This window comes from Narcine bancroftii, chromosome 2 (genome assembly GCF_036971445.1).
Source record: "Narcine bancroftii isolate sNarBan1 chromosome 2, sNarBan1.hap1, whole genome shotgun sequence".
Taxonomy (NCBI): Eukaryota; Metazoa; Chordata; class Chondrichthyes; order Torpediniformes; family Narcinidae; genus Narcine; species Narcine bancroftii.
This window is the reverse complement of record NC_091470.1, coordinates 65,267,359-65,289,198: the sequence shown is the minus strand read 5'-3', so window position 1 is coordinate 65,289,198 and position 21,840 is coordinate 65,267,359. Positions and strand designations below refer to the sequence as shown.

At 39.4% G+C, this 21,840-nt stretch overlaps 1 protein-coding gene across 4 annotated transcripts in view; it reads left to right on the top strand.

Moving 5' to 3' along the window:
• The window catches only part of kiaa0586 (KIAA0586 ortholog), a 427,045-nt gene extending 407,748 nt beyond the window's left edge, over window positions 1-19,297 (top strand). Inside the window, exon 30 of one of the 4 annotated variants that reach the window (XM_069916886.1) lies at window positions 18,909-19,297. In XM_069916886.1, coding sequence (XP_069772987.1) covers window positions 18,909-19,051 — 143 coding nt within the window. In that variant the 3' untranslated portion in view covers window positions 19,052-19,297. The remainder of the gene's footprint in view (window positions 1-18,908) is intronic. The other 3 variants (XM_069916884.1, XM_069916883.1, XM_069916885.1) reach the window with 3 other exon arrangements.
• Window positions 19,298-21,840: the final 2,543 nt, after the last annotated feature.

The following is a 21,840-nucleotide window of genomic DNA, read 5'->3' as shown; positions in this document are numbered from 1 at the left end:
ATCTCTCTTCAATTTCAAATGTTCTTTTTCAGTCAAATGTGTTTCTTGCAAAAAAGCAATATCAACTTTCATTTTTTTATATAGGCCAATACTTGCTTCCATTTAATTGGATTATTCAACCCCTGAACACTAAAAGTTGAAAATTTCAAATTAGACATTTCTACAAACTAACAATATATTCACCCACTATAAAATATCACTCCCTTATAAATCCTTAAAATCACAAACCCTCCCCTAAATACATCAAGTAAAGAAAAATAAAGAAAAAAATCACCCCTTAAAAAAAACACCCAAAGGTAGTAACACCCCAAAAATCTGGATGTGGTAAAACCCACTAGCAGCAGATGACCGTCAAAGATTTCAGTGCCATCCTCCCCCCCCCCCCACCAGCCAGACATATATACATTATTCAATGAAATACAATCAAATATAATAAATATAATCAACCCAATGATTCCAGTCCCAATGACTGTTCCAGGTCTTCAGTATCAAGAAGACTTTGTGTCAGCTCTTCTTTCTTTCCATGCCTCTCATTCTTCCCATTCCCATTCGCCCTTCTTTTAGCTGACAAAGATGAAGATCAACCATTCCCTCGTAAATCTGGCAACAAATTGGCAAAAATTAATGCATCATGAACATTTTCAAAAAATTGAGATTGAAAATTGCCATAAAAAACTTTTAACACTGCAGGATAACGAAAAACAAATTTATAACCCTTCCACCACAGTACTTCTTTGGCTGAGTTAAATTCCCAACGTCAACTCAAATCCGCATTAAAAAATACTCTATTATTTTGAATCATCATTGAAGTTTGACTTTGTCGCGCCTTCTGCACCTCCAGTCGTAATATAATTTCCCTATCTTGATATTTCAAACAACGAATTAAAACCACCCGTGGTGATTGTCCTGGAAATGGCTTCTTCCTTAATGTTCTATGTGCTCAATCCAACTCGAAACCTTCCGGAAAAAGCTCCTTGCCCAACATCTCAGGAATCCATTTCTTAAAATTTTTTATCATATCAGAACCTTCAATATCTTCTGGGAGACCCACTATTTTTACATTATTCCTCCGACTTTGATTTTCCAATGTATCAATTTTCTTCAATAATTCCTTTTTCTGAATCCCCCAATCCACAAAAGAATCCTCCACTTTTTAAATTTTTTCCCTATTACGTTCTACTTGATTTTTACATTCAAAAGAAGCTGCTTCAATTTTTAAAAAATGATCTTGTACCCTATCTACTGATTTTATACATCTATTAACATCACTTTTAACTACAGTCATATCTTGCTTCATATTTGTTATTTCTTCACACATAGTACTCATTTTAGTTTTCACTTCCAAAAATCCTCGAGTCATTTGTTTCGACATATTATCCATTTGGTAAGCAATCCCTTCCAAAACAGCACACACAGAATCCATTCCGGGTTCAATCACCTCGCTTTGTGGCCTGCCTTCCCTAGTCTCAACCTCTGTTTGTTCCTGTGTACTTCCCTGTAAAGTTAGGTTCTCTTCTTCTTCAGTCACAGCCGGTCCTCTTCCAGTGCAGCTGCGGGTCTGAACACCCGAGGACGGCACACCAACCTTGTCAGGGCGTCGTCATCCAGGCTCCCCCACAGCCCACACCCTTTCCAATAAGTCGTGTACCCTCGAAGTACCGCGCGTGCCCGGTAGAACCACCGATCGTGCAGGTCCATCCTCCAACGCTACACTGCGCGTCCCCGGTTCACCTGACAACAACGCGGACTTGAGGGCTTCTCTCGCGGCCGGACCGCCTGCGCGCCCGTGGTCAGCACCAACCGAACTTATCGTCAAGCCGGCGCCATCTTGCAGAGGCAGGATTGGCGCTAGCATCATACTTAGCCGCGCAGGAGTCCTCTGAGGCTTGGAGACTCCCATCGAAGACTCCATGGTTTCATAATCTAAAGTACGGCAGTTGTTTTAGTCCATTCAAAAAGAGAAAATGAAAATATCCCTGCAGTTGTTAGAAAAGGGCATTTTGAGATCAAGAAAGAAGTGGTACAGGTTTTTTTTCTGAAGAACATTAAGCCAGATAAGTCCTAGGGGGCAGATGGGATATATCCCTAGCTATTGAAAGAGGCAAAGGAGGAGATCTTTCCATCCTCACCAGCAACAAGCAATGTCCTGGAGTAGCCAATATTGTACTTTTGCTCAAGAAGGAAATTATAAGAAGGTGAGCCTCACATTGGTTATTGGGGAGGATATATGGATAGGATTAATTCACGTTTAGAAAGATGTGGTCAGATTAGGACAATTAGCAAGGCTTCAGGTCTTGCTTTACAAATTTGTTCGAGTTTGTTGAGGAGGTGGCAAAGGTGGTTGATGAGGATAGGAGAGTGAACATTGTCTGTATGGACTTTGGAAAAGCATTTGACTAAGTCCATATGGGGGGCTGATTCAAAAGGTACAGGTAAGTGGGATCCATGGTGGATTGGTAGATTGGATTTAGAATTGGCTAGCCCACAGAAGACAGAGGTAGAAGTAGGGTGTTATTCTGACTGGAAATCCTTAATGTAGAAAATAGAACATTACAGCAGAGTACAGACCCTTCAGCCCATAATGTTGTGCCGACCCATATATACCTACCCAAAAAAACTGAACCTGCAATAGCACTGATTCACCACAGCTTATAAACAAATAAAGAACACACTCACTTATTTCTTTCAGCACACACCATGAAGTCGACTTTCTTTTATTATTCACTGGACACAACATTGCCATCTTCAACTCCCCAAACACCACCCAGCTAAACTCCTCTGAACTTCTCATTGGCTCACTGCAACACAGGTGATCCTGACACTCTCACTCTCCTCCTCCTGCATCTGAGATTCATTACCAGTATACTGACGCTTAATGCATGTGTGCTACTACCCCTGCACATCTCATCACTTATGTCATCAGTGGTGGCCGGCACTGCACCCGACGAAGGTTAAATACACCACATGGAAGCCCACACCCCTCAGCCTACGAGTCATGCAAGTAGGCTACTGTTTGAAACTGTCCCACTACGTAATGGTCTGGAGGGCTGGCAGTTCAGTCCATCCTCATATGATAGTGCAACAGACGATGCATGGTCTGGCTGGCAAGATTACAACTGGTCCTCTGATTTTGGCTCTGACACATAACATTGACCATCAATATATGCTGGCTTCAACCTACCAATGGGAACCGTGTCAGCTTTTCCATTCCTGTCGATCAAAAAAGTTTTCTGTTGGCCTCATAAGACCTGAAAAGGACCATCGTAAACAGGCTGAAGTGGTTTGCGAACAGCATCATGCTGAATGAACCCATGAGTACAGTGTTGTAAATTATTCGGCACATACACTGCAGGTGACGCCTGCCATGTAGGAGTAGGTTGGAGTAATCTCATGTTTTCTCAAAGATGATCAACATAACTAGTCAGATCATAGAGCCTTGTGGTTGGACTCAGATTCACAAACTCACCTGGAAAGGTTAATGTAGTACCGTATACTGGATCTGCCACCGAACATCCAAGATCTGCCTTAACAGCAGTGTGCACTCCAAGGAGAACCATGGTCAAACGTTTGCTCCACATAGACGCATCACCGTCTGCTGTTAATGCTGTCTTCAATTGTTGATAAAAATGCTCAAAGAGGCCATTGGCTTGCAGATGGTCAGCTGTAGTGTCAAAAAAGGAAATGCTAAGAACAGTGATTTTCAATCATTTTATTTCTACTCACGCACCGCTTTAAGTATTCCCTATGCCATAGGTGCTCTGTGATTAATAAGGGATTGCTTCAGGTGGTATGTGAGTGGAAATTAAAAATTTGAAAGCCACTGTTTTAATCGTACCTCATTGACTCGTTATTCACACAGATTCTAACTCCAAAGGAAATGGGCCAATATCAATTTTTTCTTAAGCAAAATATTTCACTAACAATTGGGCCTAGAGCAGTGATTCTCAATCTTCCCTTCCCACTCACATCCCAATTTAAGTAATCCCTTACTAATCATAGAGCACCAATGGCATAGGGATTACTTAAAGTGGGATATGAATGGAATGAAAAAGGTTGAGACCCACTGGCCTAGAAGATCAATGAGAGCTCGGAACAATGATGACTCAAACCAAAAGATGGAATTCAATGATCCATGAAAACCCTTGGGACCACCTCTTCAGAGATGTCAGTGATAGGAATGGCATCCTGCCACCTGGTAGTCTGGACTTTACGCATGAGCAGATAAGTATGTCCCCGAGAAGTCTAGTGCAGGAACTGAAAACAGGAATCTGGAATAACAAAATCCTACAGCTTGGATTTTATGTATCTGAAGTCTTTAGAGCATTGACATGGCAAGCAGGTCCTTGCCCATAATCCAACATCCTGTTTAACATGAAGTCAGGTAAAATGTTCTGTCACTAGTTTGATTGATGCTCTTCTACTAGGATGAGATAGATTGTGAAGAGATTCAAAAATCTCCTGCCTCATAGGTGCTGACACAAAAGGCCTAGGCCTTCCAGTGGAAAAACCACAGAATAACATTTCACCTGATTCATCCAGGGTCACATCTTGAAGAAGGAGACCAGAGACTGGGTTTGGTGTGCTGTGCACGAGCCATGGCGGTGAAATCTATGGCAGTAGTTGTATGTCAGGCATCAATGTTGTGCCTGGACAGGTGTCATTCATGGCAGTTACTTTTCCTTGGATGTGCCGTATGTCCGATGAATATTGGAGGATGAAGTCCAAGTGCTGAATCTCTCTGGGCGAGTAGAGATGTATGGTTGTATTCGCAGTATGTGTAAGAGGCTGGTGGTTTATATAAAGGTAAAGGTAAAAGGTAAAGTTCCATTATTGTCACATAATACTATATTTAGAATGTAACGTGCATGAAATTCTTTAACCTTTGTCTACCAAAAGGCAGACAGAGAGTCGCCACTTTGTCCAGCACCCCTCACAGAAATCTACAGCATCTGGTGTTCCTAAGCAGTCTCCCCTCCAAGTACTGACTAGTCCTGTGCCTGCTTAGCTTCTGAGATCAGACAATCCCAGGCGTATTCGGGCTATTAAGTGTCAATGCTATTTCAAAATGAGTGAAAGCATTCAGCTGTGTAAAAGATTGCAAGAGATTAAAAGTTTTCTGCAGCAATAAAAAAAAACCAGCCACATTAAAGAGTCATATTATTAATGAGCTCTCACTATATGGAGAAAGGATGACCTTCTAATAAAAAGTGGAAATGTTCCACTGCGAGATAGATGGCCAAGAGTTCTCGACGAAACATACTATACTGTGCCTGAGCCTGTGACAGCTTGGCTGAAAAAAATGCCCCCACTCATTGTTCTAACACTGCTCCCACAGCACTGACAGATGTATCTGGAGTAAGAGAGAGCAAGACACTGGGCTTTTGATGCACAACCATCGTGGTCTTCACATTGTTGAAAGTATGCACAGCATCATTTTGACCTTTCTTGGTTTGCCCAGAGAGATTCGGCACTTGGACTTCATCTTACAATATTCTTTCCCAATCCACGCATTCTAGATATTTTCTCATTTCAATATTTTTATTAACATTGAAATTTCACATCCAAAAATAAAATTCAAAAAGATACATTCCACTTAAACCATCTCATTTCATCCAAGGTACCCCACATTTTAATCAAACAGATTATATTATTATTTTATTACAAAAAAGGAAAATCTAAATCCACAACCAAGAAAGAAGCTGTTGGGCCAAAAAAAAACAATATTTACCAGTGATAAATGACCTCATTAGTCAACATTTTTACCTTCATACCAAATTAAAGATTATAAAAGTAATTCAAAAAGAGCCTCAAATTGTTTGAAAATTTACACTCAAATCAGAAATTGAGGATCTGGATCCTTTTTCATTTCCTCCAAATTGGCCTTTCTCCAATTTAGAATCTCAACCCGAGGCCCAGTCCTATCTTTCTCCATAATTAACTTGAAACTAATGGCTTTATGATCGTTGGACCCAAAATGATCCCTTACACATATTTCTGTTACCTGTCCTGTCTCATTCCTTAATAGGAGATCCAGTATTGCACTCTTTCTACTTGTTATGTCTTTATTGATTTTGAAAACTCTAAGCTCTAAGCCATCCAGCCATTTTACAATATGGGAGTCCCAGTCAATATGCCGAAAGTTAAAATCCCCTACTATCACAAATTTGTTTCCTGCAGCTGTCTGCTATCTCTGTACAGATTTGCTTCTCAATTCTCACTGACTATTGGGCTGTCTATAAAGTAAACCCACGAGTGTGGTCATACCTTTCCCAGTCCTCAGCTCCACCTTGCCTGAGCACAGCTGAGATATTTTCCCTGACGAGCAAAGCCACCATTATTATATCTGAGTATTTCTGTTTAATCTGCTCTAGCTGAAACCTCTAATCATTTTCATTTTCCATGTTGTTGCCACTCACTTTCCTTCTCTCTTAGTTTTTTTTTTCTTGGACGGGCTGCAATGATTAAGCATGGAATACACACAAGTCAAATTGGAAAATGTGTGTTTTGAACAGTCATAAGACAAGAAACAGAATGGCTTTATTGCTTTTGAAATACACAACACCATGAACAGTAGTTAGAGGAAATATCAAATATTTTTCAGAACCACATAAGTGCCACATTTGGAAAGATTTTGTCCTCAAAAGTTTTTAAGGCAATTTTTAAAGGAAGAGATGGGAAAAGAGTCAGAGACATTTTGGAAAGAAATTTGAGAGCTGATCTTATGGCTGGAGTCATGACCAGCAGTGATAAAGCAACAAAAACTGAGGATGCAAAAGAGGCCAGAATTAATGCTGTAATTGTGAAGGGTTGTTGGGCTGAACAAAATTAGAGATGGGAAAACTGAAGTGACAAAAGCATTTGAAAGCAAGGACAAAATTCCGCTCCATCCTCAACATCCATTGGAGCGCTTTCTTCCCTAGCGTCGAGGTGCTCGAGATGGCAGAGGTCGACAGCATCGAGTCCACGCTGCTGAAGATCCAGCTGCGCTGGGTGGGTCACGTCTCCAGAATGGAGGACCATCGCCTTCCCAAGATCGTGTTATATGGCGAGCTCTCCACTGGCCACCGTGACAGAGGTGCACCAAAGAAAAGGTACAAGGACTGCCTAAAGAAATCTCTTGGTGCCTGCCACATTGACCACCGCCAGTGGGCTGATAATGCCTCAAACCGTGCATCTTGGCGCCTCACAGTTTGGCGGGCAGCAACCTCCTTTGAAGAAGACCGCAGAGCCCACCTCACTGACAAAAGGCAAAGGAGGAAAAACCCAACACCCAACCCCAACCAACCAATTTTCCCCTGCAACCGCTGCAACCGTGTCTGCCTGTCCCGCATCGGACTTGTCAGCCACAAACGAGCCTGCAGCTGACGTGGACTTTTTTTTACCCCCTCCATAAATCTTCGTCCGCGAAGCCAAGCCAAAGAAGAAGAAGAAGACCAGGAATTAATGTTGGTCAGAAAACACAGGGCGATACATTGGACAATGAGAGTAAGGACACGGGGAGAAGAGTTTTGAACAATATGATGTTTGTTGAGATTGGAGGATAGAAAATAGAAAGCCAATGAGGAAAGAATTGGAAAAGGCAAGTTTATATCATCGCAAAAGCATGCACAAGATGAACTGTGGCAGGGAGAATGCCCACAGATGCTGTGTGAACTGCTGAGTTCCACCACCAGATTGTGTTTGGAAGGGAGAGTAAAGTTAGGTGTCAGAGATGGAAATGCGTGACCTTATTGATATTGAGTGTGTGCAGGTTGGAAGCATGTCTCAGAGACAATCATGATTGTTGAGATTGTAAACTCTTGAATTAAGTGGCATCCCTCAAAGAGTCTTTGGAGTGGAGCAGCTGAATGGAGGCTATGACTGTTCAATTTAGCCTTAGACAGTAGCCAAAGAGAGGGATAGAGTTAGTGATTAGGGTATGGAAATTGTGATCTTGTCTAAAGAGCACAGCTTTAGTCCTCTTAATTTTTATTTGGAGAAAATCTGTTCCTGATATAAGCCAATAGTAGTATGACAAATTAGAGGCATCTGAAGATCGGAGTCACACATTTCAGAATTTAACGTGAGGTATTGTGCTCCATAGATGAGGGGACGAGTGATTATTCAGAAATTCTTCAATATTTACTGTGGAAATCTGTGGGGAAAAAAATACATCCAAGTCACAGAATTTTTTCAGTGGAAAGGTAGAGCTTATGGAGCTTTGGTTCATTTAGATTTTATTAAATTGTTGTGTGACCTAATTGATGGAAGGGTGTGGCTCTTAGTGTTCTGTTTAACCTTTTAGAGTTTGCACAGCAGTAGCATCTGATGAGCTGGGTGTATTTGTGCAGGATCCAGGAAACTCGCTTTCCGGAATGCAGGTAGTCTGCAATGTTCTTGTTCAGTTCAATTTTCATTCAGAAGTCAGCAGATGAATTCTAATTGACCAAATTCTGCCCCATTTTTCAAAAAATGGTGACTTAGAATCCTGAATTTCAGTCAGACTTTTCTTTTAATGACTCTGCACGAACCGAGGCGTAAAATGAGCATTTTTCAGCATCATTATTTAGGTATCTGCTCGATATTTCCTGTGGCTGTGACAAGTGAAGGATGATTAACTGTTACTTTTAACCTGAGGCACGAGGTTGAAGCTAGACCAAAAATATTAGCAGTGAAGAGTTAAAAGATTTGGAAAGTGGGAGGAAATTGGGTGAGGCTGGAAAAGTACAGTAGTGCCAAAAAACAGCAAGTATAAGGGGTGTGATTTAGTAGGGCTCAATAAAGCACTGCTACTAACCATGAGAAGGCAAAGCAGAAGTTGCCAGGATGAAAGTAAAAGCAACTGTGTTAACTGTAATTTAAGTTTAAAAACAAAGCTGGCTGGAACCTTTTTTCGGTCAGGCAGTGAATAGTTGCTTTTGGCAAATATTAAGGAATGTTCTCATTAATTTTTAAAGATTAATTTGCAGGGCCCATGATGATGGAGTCCATTGATGTTGCCCTGCTGTCCATAATGTCTTCATTATTCTGTTTCTATTCCTCTTTTCCGTGTTGCCATTCTCTTTCTCCTGTCTTGTATCTTTCCGTGTTTATCTTGCCCTTTGTTTTTACTACTTTCCTTGCAAGAGTCTGCTTTGCTTGTATGGATACCGTTGCAGAGGTTTTTCATGTTTTCCTCTTGAAATTTATTTAACATATTTGCATTTCCGTACAATTTTCATCCATTTATTTCATTTGTTTCTCTTCAAATATAATGGATGTTATGGATTTTAGCCAAAGCAAAAGCTGGAGAGCCTGCAGAGGTAGCAGCCTAGGTAGCTTTAGCTTTAGCCCCTTTGAGGCCCAGAGTGGAAAGTCATGAAAAGGCTATAAAAGGTTTTTGGAGCAGGGCCAAAAGTACAGGAGTTAGTGGGAGACATTCTACGAAGCAGCCAGGAAAGCCTTGGGCAACAAATTGGGCCTACAGTGAAATCCTTTCCACGCAGTCATGATGCTGTACAGACCCCAGTGTGTTCATTGTTCAGTTTTGTCTGCACAGTACGATATATTGTCAGCCTCCTTGCACCTTCTCCCCATGGATATATGGAATGGGAAAATCCAGAGTTGTCACTAGACATGGATTTGGCCAGGAATATATTATTAGGTCATACCAATAACATATCAGAGTCTTATTATTTTAAGTTGAACAGCTACATTCCTGATTATTTCAACCATTATTTAGTTGGACGCAGTGGAAATGCATTTTCATTATGTATATATTTTGAATCAATTCAGCTACTTTACAAGTGTTCGGCCAAACCAAGAACAATATTGTTGATACCTTTGTAATGGCGCTGATTTCCCACAGCATACAAACAAATAAAGAATACGCTCACTCAATTTTTCAGTACACCATGAAGTTGACTTTCTTTTTATTATTTACTAGACAAAATATTGCATTCTTCAGCTCCCAAAACATCACCCAGTTAAACTCCTCTGATCTTCTCATTGGCTCACTGCCACACGGATGATCCTGACACTTTCACTCTCCTCCCGGTGAATGTAAATTCGCGGCCGCAACAGTCCACCCCCTTCAGCCTCCGAGCTATGCAAGGAGGTGACTGATTGGAACTGTCCTGCAACGTAACTGTCTGGAATGTTGACAGTTCAGCCCGACCTCATACGATAGTACAGAAAGGCAACAAACGGTCCAACTGACAAATGTGCGATTGGGCCTCTGACTCTGGTTCCGCACAGAACATGGACCATCAATATAAGCTGGCTTCAATCTGTTGATGGAAACTGTGTCAGCTTTTCCATTCCTGTCGATTTCAAAAGTCTTCGGGTGGCATCGCAAGACTTGAAAAGGACAGCAGTAAACAGGCTGGAGTGGTTTGTGAACAGCATCATGCCGAAGGAACACATGAGTACAGCGTTGTAAATCATTCAGCACATATACTGCTCGTGACACCCGCCACGTATTGGTAGGTTGGAGTAATCTCATGTTTTCCCAAAGACGATCAACATAACGAGCTGGATCATAGACCCTTGTGCTTGGACTCAGATTCACAAACTCACCTGACAAGGTTAATATAATACATACTAGCTCTGCCACTGAACATCCAAGACCGGTCTTAACACCAGTACGCAGTCCAATGAGAATCATGGGCAAATGTTCACTACACGTTAATGCATCACTGCCTCCTGTTAATGCTGTCTTCACTTGTTGATGGAAATGCTCAACTTGTTGATGGAAATGCTCAACATGGCTGTTGGCCTGCAGATGGTTAGCCATAGTGCGAATATGGATAGTGCCCAGAAGATGAATGAGAGCTTGAAACAATGCCGACTTGTAATAGTGCCTGGGCACCGAAAGATGGAATTCAACGTTCCATGAAAGCCCAAGCGACCGTCCACCTAATAGTCTGGTCTTCACATGTGAACAGATAAGTATATTCCCAAGATGGGCCTATCAAGACTAGGTGCTCATGCTGGAAATGGAAATCTGGAACAACAAAGTCACCTAGTTTGGATCCCGTGTGTCTGGAGACCTTAGAGCATTGACACAGCCAAGCAGGTCCTTGCCCAAAATCCAACATCCCGTTTAACATGAGGCCAGGCAAAATGTTCCAGAACTCGCTCTTCTTCCAGAATGTGATAGATTGTGAAGAGATTCAAAAACCTCCCACCTCATAGTTGCCAGCACAAAATGCCTCGGCCTTCCTGTGGAAAAATTGCAGACTAACTTTTCAACTGATTCATTCAAGATCACATCTTGAATATGGAGACCAGAGTTGATCCAGCAACACCGGATTAGATTGGGATCAGTGTGAGTTGCGGTGAAATCGATGGCAGTAGTTGTATGTAAGGCGTCAATGTCACGCCTGAGCAGGGCATTGACTACGCCATTTGCTTTTCCTCAGATGTGCCATATGTCCAATAAAAATTGTAGGATGAAGTCCAAGGGAAAGTGGAGATGTGTGCTTGTACTCGCAGTATGCGTAAGAGGCTGGTAGTCTGTATAAATGGTGAAAGAGCAACCTTCTAATAACAAGTGGAAATGTTTCACTGTGAGATAGATGGCCAAGAGTTCTGAACTAAACGCTGAAAAAAACGCCAGAGGTTCCAATTGCCCACAGACTCATTGTTCTAACACTGCTCCCACAGCACTGATAGCACTGATGCATCTGTGGTAAAAGAGAGGAAGGCATTGGGATTTTGAGGTACAAATATAGTGCCATTTGCAAGCGCAGTCTTCACATCGTTGAAAGCACACACAAAATCGAGTCCCAATGTGTGTTAGTGTTCTTTTGGACACAGACTTATCAGATCCTTTTAGTTGTGCAGTAAGGGGTAATAGATACTGTAGCATTTGGCAGGAATTGGTGATAAAAAATTCATCATGCTAAAAATTGTCGCAACTGGACAAACTTAATGGGTGTAGGAAATTCTCAAATTTCTTGCACTTTTGATTCATCGGGTATAATATCATGTTGTGTAACTGTACATCCCTAAAATATAAGATCAGCAGCGCCAAAAATGCATTTACTGATATTGATCATAAATCTCTGAAACAAAGAGATAAGGTGGTGCTTGTGTTCCTCTTTATCCACACCTGCGACTGGAATATCGTCGATGTAAACAAACTCTAAATTGAGGCTGGCGAGTACGTGGTCCATAAACCGCTGGAATGTTTGAACTGCATTCCGCAGACCAAATGGAAAACGTGCCAAAAGAGGTAATTACTGCCGTATTCGTGACATCAGAAGGCTCAACTGGAATCTAATAGTAAGTACCTTGTAGATCTATTTTCACAAATATATGTTTGCCCTGGAGGTTTGCTGTAAAGTCTTGTCAATTGGGGACGTTGTATCGGTCAGGCAAGGTAGAATTGTTCAGGGCACGATAATCACCTGAAAGCCACAAATCCCCAGGAGATTTTTTTTTGGAACCATATGCAATGGTGAAGCCCAGCAGCTGTCAGATCTGTGGATTATGCCCAACTCTTGAATGTTGTCAAATTCCGATTTCATAATTTTAAAACAGTCTGGGTCAGAATAGCCACCTTAAGCATGTTGTATGGGAGGGTACCATCAGGTTTCACTAAGACATCCTCCATTCCACTATCTGCTCCTCCATCTACCTTTGTATCATCTGCAAACATGGCCTCAAAGTCATTCATTTCATAATCCAAATCATTAATATACAAAATAAAAAGAAGTAGCCCCAACATCAACCCCTGTGGAACACCTCTAGCAACTGGCAGCCAACCAGAATATGATCCCTATATTCCAACTCTTTGCTTCATGCCAATCAGCCAATGCTCTACCCATGCTAGTATGTTTCCTGTTATACCATGGGCTCTTATTAAGTAACTGGTGTCCTCTCTGGGACTCAACAACCCTCTCTGTAACTGGATTCTGGACTTCCTATTGGAAAGATCACAGTATGTCCAGGTTGGTAACAGAACATCAAGCACCATCATGTTTAGCCTTGGTGCACCTCAAGGCTATGTGTTAATGCTACTGACTCATGACTGCATCACTAGATCCAGCTCCAACAGTGTCATCAAGTTTGCAGATGACACAATAGTAATTGGCCTTATCAACAACAATGAGTCGCACTGCAGAAAAGAGGTGGAAAATCTCATGAAATGGAGTGAGAGTGAAAACCTGAGTCTCAACATGGACAAGATGATGAATAAATGATCGTGGACTACAGGAGAACCAGGAACAATCACCCTCCACTACACATCAATAACTCTGTAGTAACGAGAGTGGAGAGCTCAAGTTCCTTGGAGTTCACTGAACTAGTGATCTATTGTGGACATTCAACCTCTTCTCACTTGCAGGAAAGCACAACATTGACTGCACTTCCTGAGAAGTCTGAAGCGGGCAAGGATATTGCCCACCATTATATCAACATTCTATAGGAGCTCTATCAAAAGCATCCTGACTGGCTGTATTACAGTGTGGTATGGTCTCTGCAGAGAAATGTATCAGAGGTTAATCCACAGAACCATAAGAGTGGCAGAGAGAATCAATAGAGTCTCCCTCCTCCCCATCGACGTGATCTACCAGGATCATTGTCTGAAGAGAGTGGGCAAAATCATTGAGGTCCCCTTCCACCCTGCACACAGCATCTTTCAGCTCCTCCCATCAGAAAAGAGATACAGGAGTATCAGAGCCTGCACCACAGCTTATTCCCACAAGCAGTGAGAATACTGAATGATCAAAGGAGCTGCTCACACTAACCATTCAAGACTCTCATATTCGTGAAACAATATTTATTTCTTTATTTATATAGATGAAATATTTGTCCTGCATATGTATTGTATTATATGTATGTATTATCTGTATGTGTGTTATGTCTGGTTGTATGTTTGTGTGGTTTGCACTGAGGACCAGAGAATGCTGTTTTGTCGGGTTGTACTTGAACAATCAGATGACAATAAACTTTACTTGACTTGCCTAGCCTCATGTTTGGCACCTTGTCAAAGGCTTTCTGAAAATCCAAATACACAATGTCTCTCTTAACCAGCCTGCTTGTCACTTCTTCAAAGAATTCCAATAGTTTGGTCCAGCAAGATAATCCCATCAGGAAACCATGCTGGCTTTTGCCTATCTTGTCATGTACCTCCAGGTACTCCATAACCTCATCCTTGACAACTGACTCCAGTATCTTCCCAACCATTGATGTCAGGGTAACTGGCCAATAATTTCCTTTCTCTTGCCTCCCTCCGTTCTTTTGTTAAAATCTTATTTATAAATTTAAAACCACAAAAAATTCACATATTTTACAATATTGCAAATCCATTTCAAATACATGTGGTATCTATAAGAAAAATGAAGAAAGAATAGAAAGAAAAAAACCCCTGTTAACCATCCACCCTCCCCCTCTAACTCCCTACAAAACAATAAAGAGTAGGACAAGAGATCTTCAACAGGGGCACTCCTCACCATAAGGCTTCTTCTGATATACAGAAACCTTTAGGAGAAAAGGAATGTCCTTTAAATATTCATACCCACACTTTATAAATCTGGGCACCTCCTTTTCCAAAATATGTAATATTTATCTCTTTAATTATGTAATTTTCTCAAGTGGTATATAACTGTCAACTTCTACATGCCATCTCTCCATTTCCAAATCTGAATCAGACTTCCAAGTTTTAGCAATACATTTTCTAGCAAATTGAACAAACTTCACTTGAAACATATTCAATTTTAATTTAGGTTTAACCCCTCTAATTTCACCCAATTAAAAATAACATTGGTTCCTGTGTGAATTTAACCCCCTTTATTTGTTCTAATAAATTATTTAACACCAAAAGGGTTTAATATGCCAAGTAGAATGCAGAAATGTATCAACTTCCTGTCCACATCTAAAACATAAATCCGAAAAGGTGTAGTTAAATTTATTTAGCTTTTGTGGTGTCAAATATAACTGATGTATAAAATTTTATTGTACCAACCTATACCTCACATTTATTGTGATTTTCATACTTTCTGTACATAACTCAATCCAATTGCACTCATCTACTTCAAATCTACTTCCCATCTTTGTCTTGAATTACGTAATTGAAATCTATAATATATGTATGTGCTTTTTATTGTTATTGAGTTATTACGTTAATGTGTACTCTCTCTGTTTACTACAAAAAAAAGCGCACTGTACTCTATAACATTTTTCTAGTCTCAATAGCATATGAGACACCAACATCTGGCATCAAATCACATTCCGTGCAGCCTCTTGTTTTTGTATTTATCTCAATGGCTAAATTTTATCTGAAAATATATAGAGCATCATGGCCTGTAAAAGTCCCAAAGCAAGCCTCTGGCAGAGTCAAAGAAGAAAAGGTGTGCCATCAACTTGGAAGAAAAACTAAATGTGATAAAACAATAAGAAAGTGGTAAAACTGTAAATGTGACTTGGGATGGTCTCACTCAACTGTAACCACCATCTTGAAGAATCGAACGAAAATTACCCAGGCTGTTAAAGGAGCTGCACGAATGAAATCAACAATAATTAACAGCAAGATGGGCCTATAGCTGATATGGAGAAGATGCTTGCAACATGGATTAAAGATCAGAATCAAAAACGTATCCCCCAAGCCACTCCAGAACACATATATCAAACCCCACATACTGACTGAAAGGAACCATCAGCATTCTATGGTATGGATAGCCAGAAAAAAAAGTGCAGTTCACATACAGTCTTATTACTATTATTACCTGTGTATGTACCGGTATATTTTTATAGGTACTGTACAGTATGTACCTTTTATTAGCTATAGTATTTATATATGTGTACAATATAGATATATAGGTAAATATCTATGTGTGTCATGGTATCTTTTGTTGTACAGTATATTTCATCTATAATGATCGACACGCCAAAATCAATTTGCGTCCCCACTTCCAGAACATAAACCGGACGCAAGTCAATGCATGGCTGTAATTCTACATTGGTGATAGAGGAGGAAGAGCCCTGCTCATGGAAGGAGCAGAAATGTGTCATGTGCAACTCTGAGCTGACCTAACCAGGCAGGAATAAATATTCATTCATAGTCCTGGTAAAAGCACAAAACTTCTTGGATATTTAGCCATTTAAAAAAAAAAATAATTTTGCTATTTGTAATTCTCGCCTACATTTGAAATCCACACATATTTCAATTCCCATTTTATCATCTCCTCCACCATCAATAGTATTAATCTCTTTAAAATTTAGTTTCAGGACACCTAAAATGTCACAGGGGTCTGTCTCACCTTTGTGAAGGAATATTGGGCCATTTCCTCAAGGAAATCTTCAGCCTGAATAATTCTGTCAAGGAAAACAAAGTGAAGAGCTACCAGGGATGTCAAACTCAAATTCACAGAGGGCCAAAATTAAAAACTTGGACTAAGTCGTGGGCCAAACTAAATATTTATTGAAAATTTTCAACAATATCTGTATGTTTTCTCTTCTTTCAACATATGTAATGTTAAACTTTTTCTTATTAAAATAAATGTTTAATGATAGTTTTGGTTAAACTCTTTCCAGAAGAAGCATTAACAAATGAGAAATAAAATATTCAATAAATAATATTTCTCTATAGCCTTTAAGCTCCTTTTAAATGTTTTTTTTTCACAAGCCAACAAGTCAAAAAATAACAACTTGCTTCAATGAAAATCCAATCTTTCAACTATGAAGAGTCCAAAGTTAACCAAAGAAAATATTAATCCAAGCTTAGCTTGCTACACTGTGATTTACTCTGATGCACCTGGGTCTAAACCAGATACTTGGCATTTCTTCTTAGATGCAAGTTCATCAAACTCTGGGGTCAGAGTCTGCCTCCCACCTGTCGTCTTGAAAGGTCCTGTTTTCTGTCTTTCGTTTGGCCATTTTTCGTAAGGGGTTTATTACCTGTGAGTTGGGGGACAGGTCGCAGATGCTAATGAAAGTAAAGAGAGGAGGTGGGGGCGATTAGCGGGCTGACAGGCCGGCGCCAACGCATTTGCAAAGCATTCTGGGATTTGTAGTATTAGCTGTGCATGCACTATACTGGCGCGGCGGCCAGCGGGCCAACTCTAATACATATTTGATATGATCTTGCGGGCCAAATATAATTATATCACGGGCCAAATTTGGCCCGCGGGCCTGAGTTTGGCATATGTGAGCTAAACAAATCTTACTTCCTGAAGTAATCCCTTTGAAGTTGAGATTCTGAAATCAATAATATTATTTCAACATGAGACAAACCCCAGGTCTTCTGATTTTACTTTTAAAGTAAAGGCAATGTGCCTTATGAAATTTAAATATTACATGAAATCAAAGTACTTGAAATAAATTGTGATTAAGCAGCACTGCACTTTACCCATTTGTTTGAGTAAAATTTAGTTAATTTGATTAAAAAATATTGCCATTGTTGCTTGATATGCTATGAATACATGTCCATAAGGATCTTTGTGCCTATTGACATTGACATTTTTGTCAATATGAATCAGAATTTTAATGTACTACTCACAATAAATAAAAGTTCAGTGGTCCACGAGATTTTGAAGGAGAACAAGTAATTTAAACCACATCTGTAAGAAGCACGGAGGAGGCAGGTGCTGTCATAAAATAACTCTATATTTTTTGTAGCTACCAACTGTTCATCTTTTCCAGTGTTAGTTCAAACAAAACTACATCTATAATACCAATGACAATAAAGTTTACATCTTTAATAGAATTTAATCATGGTACACGTGTAAGTCATTGTTAATTTCATTACAAAAAATGAAAGAATGATAAGAAAAGTTTTGAATACTCTCTGGCATAATTGGATTAATTTTAGGTCAAAAAACTGGTGATTATAAAATAAATGCTTTGTAGTGAAGAACAGATGGCTTCTTTCCTTTATTTGTAGCAGATGCACTGAATTGTGATGGCTGGTAGTTCATTTTGAACTGACAGAATGTGATATCCGAATTATTTTAATATTTGTTTCAGCATTGTATTACATAGAATTTATGATTTTAGGTTGAATACGATGAAAAAAAATCAGGTTTTTACATTTTAAGGGTACTTTCCTTTAAAGTAATCAATGCTTGCAGTGAAATTTAACATACAGAAAACAAAAACACTGCACTGAGATTGCTTCTTTCTTTTTAGATTTAGAACGTTCAATTATTGATTTAAATTCTTGCTATCTGGTCCCAAATGCCTGTCACACTGTTCACACATCAAAAGGAACTTTATGGCAAGCATCTGGACCAAGTGGAGGAAGCAGGATGCAGCAGCTATGGGGCCAGCAGCTGTTCCTCGAGCGGTTACCGCGCTGGCCATTCAGTCCCAAGAACATCAGTGTTTGATTCAAGGCAAGAAGGCTCTGATTTTCTGCTCATGGTGCCCATCACATCAATGTCTTGTGGGTCACTGTCAATGGCCTGGGAAGACTACTATCAGCGCTGATGCACACATTTGAAGATGGCTTCAACTATCGAGGTTTTGTCCAGTACTCGGTGCAGTCGTCAATAAAGGATAAGGTTGCCCCTTTCTGGGAGCAGTGTAGCCTGACCAAGGGGAAGGTGACCTCTAGGTCCTATATACCGAGCAAATCTACTTGTATTATCATCCTAATGGCCATATGTTGTTGTCCTAGAATGATAATGATACTCATGATCTTGCTGCTTTTTTGCTAATTTTTGCCATGAGGTCAGTAATGATCTACTTCTCCTTTCTTTAAAAAGAGCAATCAGTTTCACATTGCTACCTTTCACAAAGTTATTGTGTAGTTTACAACAGTTATCTGACATTCAGAGAAAATGACCGAGAAACCTCAAATGCATCCTCTCCCATTGAAGCCATCGAGTAAAAACATGCAACAATTTTAGCCCCAAGAAATTCTCATTTATTTCATTTCAAGAGTTAAGAAAATGTTCTGCAAGCTCAATCTGATTTCATGTTCTTTCTCCCCCTTTATTCTTCAGGTACGGAGTTCGAAAGGTCTTTTGGATCTCAGGCAGATCCTTTGAAAATGTCTGTCAGCCTACCATCCATGAATGAAGAGGAACAGTCTGGTAGTATAAGCACAATAGATGGGGATGATACTTCTGGAGCTGAAATATTCTGATACTTTGCATCATTTCCTCATACTTTCGCTCATTTTTTTAACAAGTTGTTCAAAGATCTTTTTTTCTAATTTTAAAATGCAGTTTTGATAACATATTTATCTTGCAGTGTCAAGTTACAACTATACTGCTTTTTCTTAATTGAGGATTATTATTTATCATGGTCAAACCTATGTTTTTGATTGTGTTTTATTCACAAATGAATAATTAATTTTGAGTGTTTTTTTACAATGAGAATAGAGATACCATTATTATTTTATGGAAAATCATTAAACTTTAACGCTGCATGTTTGAATAGATTTCCTTTGTTTCATCTTCCAAACATTTGGTAGTAAAATACAAATTCCGATGAAAGGAGGGAATGAAAAACAAACGTGAAGTTGCTGCTTCTGGCAGTTCATGTCTTCTCTCTACAAGCTGGTCAAAATTTATGAAAGAACATGCTCCTTCTTACAGATATTTTTTTAACTCATCAGGTTGCTGAGCAAACATCATTGCCACAATCAGGTGAAAGTTTCTATGATATCCTATGTGTCAGTAAAAAGCCTTGTACCAGATATGATCAAAGTTAATTTTATTGCCATGTGCTGCTCTTGTATAGTTCAAGTGTGACTTGCAGAGTGATTGCACTCAGATATACTTTACTGCTTAAACATTGGGGATGCACCATATTTCAAGCACTGACCATAAAAGGCGAGTAGTCACCTACTAGTAGTCACATACAAGTTGTTTAAAGACATCTTTTTTTCTAATTTTAAAATGCAGTTTTGATAACATATTTATCTTGCAATGTCAAGTTGCAACTATACTGCTTTTTTTTAATTGAGGATTATTATTTATCATGGTCAAACCTATGCTTTTGATTGTGTTTTATTCACAAATGAATAATTAATTTTGAGTGTTTTTTAACAATGAGAATAGAGATACCATTATTATTTTATGGAAAATCATTAAACTTTAACTTCATATCTGGAGCAAGGATATCACATACTTTAAACATACTAGTATGTCCATCTGTGTTCAGACATTTTGCAATACAGAACTGGTGTCCTTGCAATCTTCCTGCACTATGGATGTGTGTGCCATTTAAGGATTAACCCAATTTTAATTTTCCAGGTATAATGTTGTTGATTCATTAGAAGGAACACAGGGGTGAAGGCAAAAAACAACACAGTTTTAAGCCAGAATGAGAAGATAATTTGTGGGTACCGTTATTACAAAGTTACGCAAAACATCACTGCAAAATTAAACAAATAAAGTCTTCTGAAATTCCTCCTGGATTGGATTGAAGATAAAATTAACTAACCACATTAAAACTGTGCAACCAGCCAACGGATTCTGATTTTGGCATTTAATTAGGAAGCTGATCTAATGATTGCACTCATTTTGTTATTACATGGAAAATAATTTGCACAGGTCACATGTATTCTTCTGGAGAACTTAAAACTAATGCAGAAGTGGTTACAATTTTAGATCTTAATAATATCAGATTTCAATGACTAATAAAGCAAATTCTAATTTAACGCTACATCACTGAGAGGCTCATCTTTCAATCAGTGCCTATGTTCTGAACAACATGCTAAAGGATTGAGAAAAATGACATGTCATTCAACCTTTCTCAACAAATATATAGACATGGAAAATAGATGACAACTTGCAATATTTTTGCCGCATTTTGTGATAAAACTATGAAAGTGGGCGGCACGGTTGTAATAGCGGTTAGCGCAACACCATTACAGTGCCAACAATCAGATCGGGGTTCAAACTCCATGCTGTCTGTCAGGAGTTTGTACATTCTCCCCGCATCTGCGTGGGTTTTCCCCGGGTGCTCTGGTATCCTCCACCATTCGAAACGTACCGGGAAGATAGGTTAATTGGGTGTAATTGGGCTTGTGGGCCGAAATGGCCTGTTACCATGCTGTATGTCTAAATTTATAAGAATATTGGACACAGTGTCATTAAAGAGGGTTCAAAGAAGGTTTGCTCAGATGATTCCAGGAATAAAAGGGTTAGCATATGAGGAGCATTTGAAAGCATTTGGTCTGTATTGTTGGAATTTAGAAGTATGAGGGAGTTTTTGTTGAAACATTTTGAATGTTGAAAGGCATGGACAGAGGAGATGTAGAAAGGTTGTTTCTCATGGTGGGAGAGCCCAGGAAAAGAGCGCACAACTTTAGAACAGAAATATGTGGGAATATTTTAACCAGAGGGTGTTAAATCTGTGGAATTTGTTGCCACAAGCATTTTGTGGAGGTCAGGTCTATGAGATTGATAAGGTCTTGATTAGTCAGGGCATCAAAGGTTATGGGGAGAAGCCCAGGCAGTGGAGTTGAGTGGGAAAATGGATCAGCTCATGATTGATTTGCGGGGCAACCTTGATGGGCTGAATAGCCTATTTCTTCTCCAATTTAATATTGTCTTATGGTCTTAAAAACAACATCTAGTGTTTCACTTAGCAAAGCATTGGAAAACTATAACTGATGAATTAACTGCCACAGTTTTATTAAACTCTTGTTCAGCTTCAAATTTCCAGAGTATATTAAATCTACATCATCTATTACAAACATCTGACAGGCTGATATTTGAAATAGGAAAATTTACAAAATTAAGTTTGACAATTTCACTTTCTCAAGGAGAAGATCTATTGAACAAAAGAGCAAAAGAAGAGCAGGAACTTGAAGGCTTCCCAACCCTCTGTTGTGAATTACCTGTCTTTCATAAGTTTAGAGCCAACTGATACTTTCTTTGAAGAATTTGGATTTTTTTATCCACATATTGAGGATAAGCAATA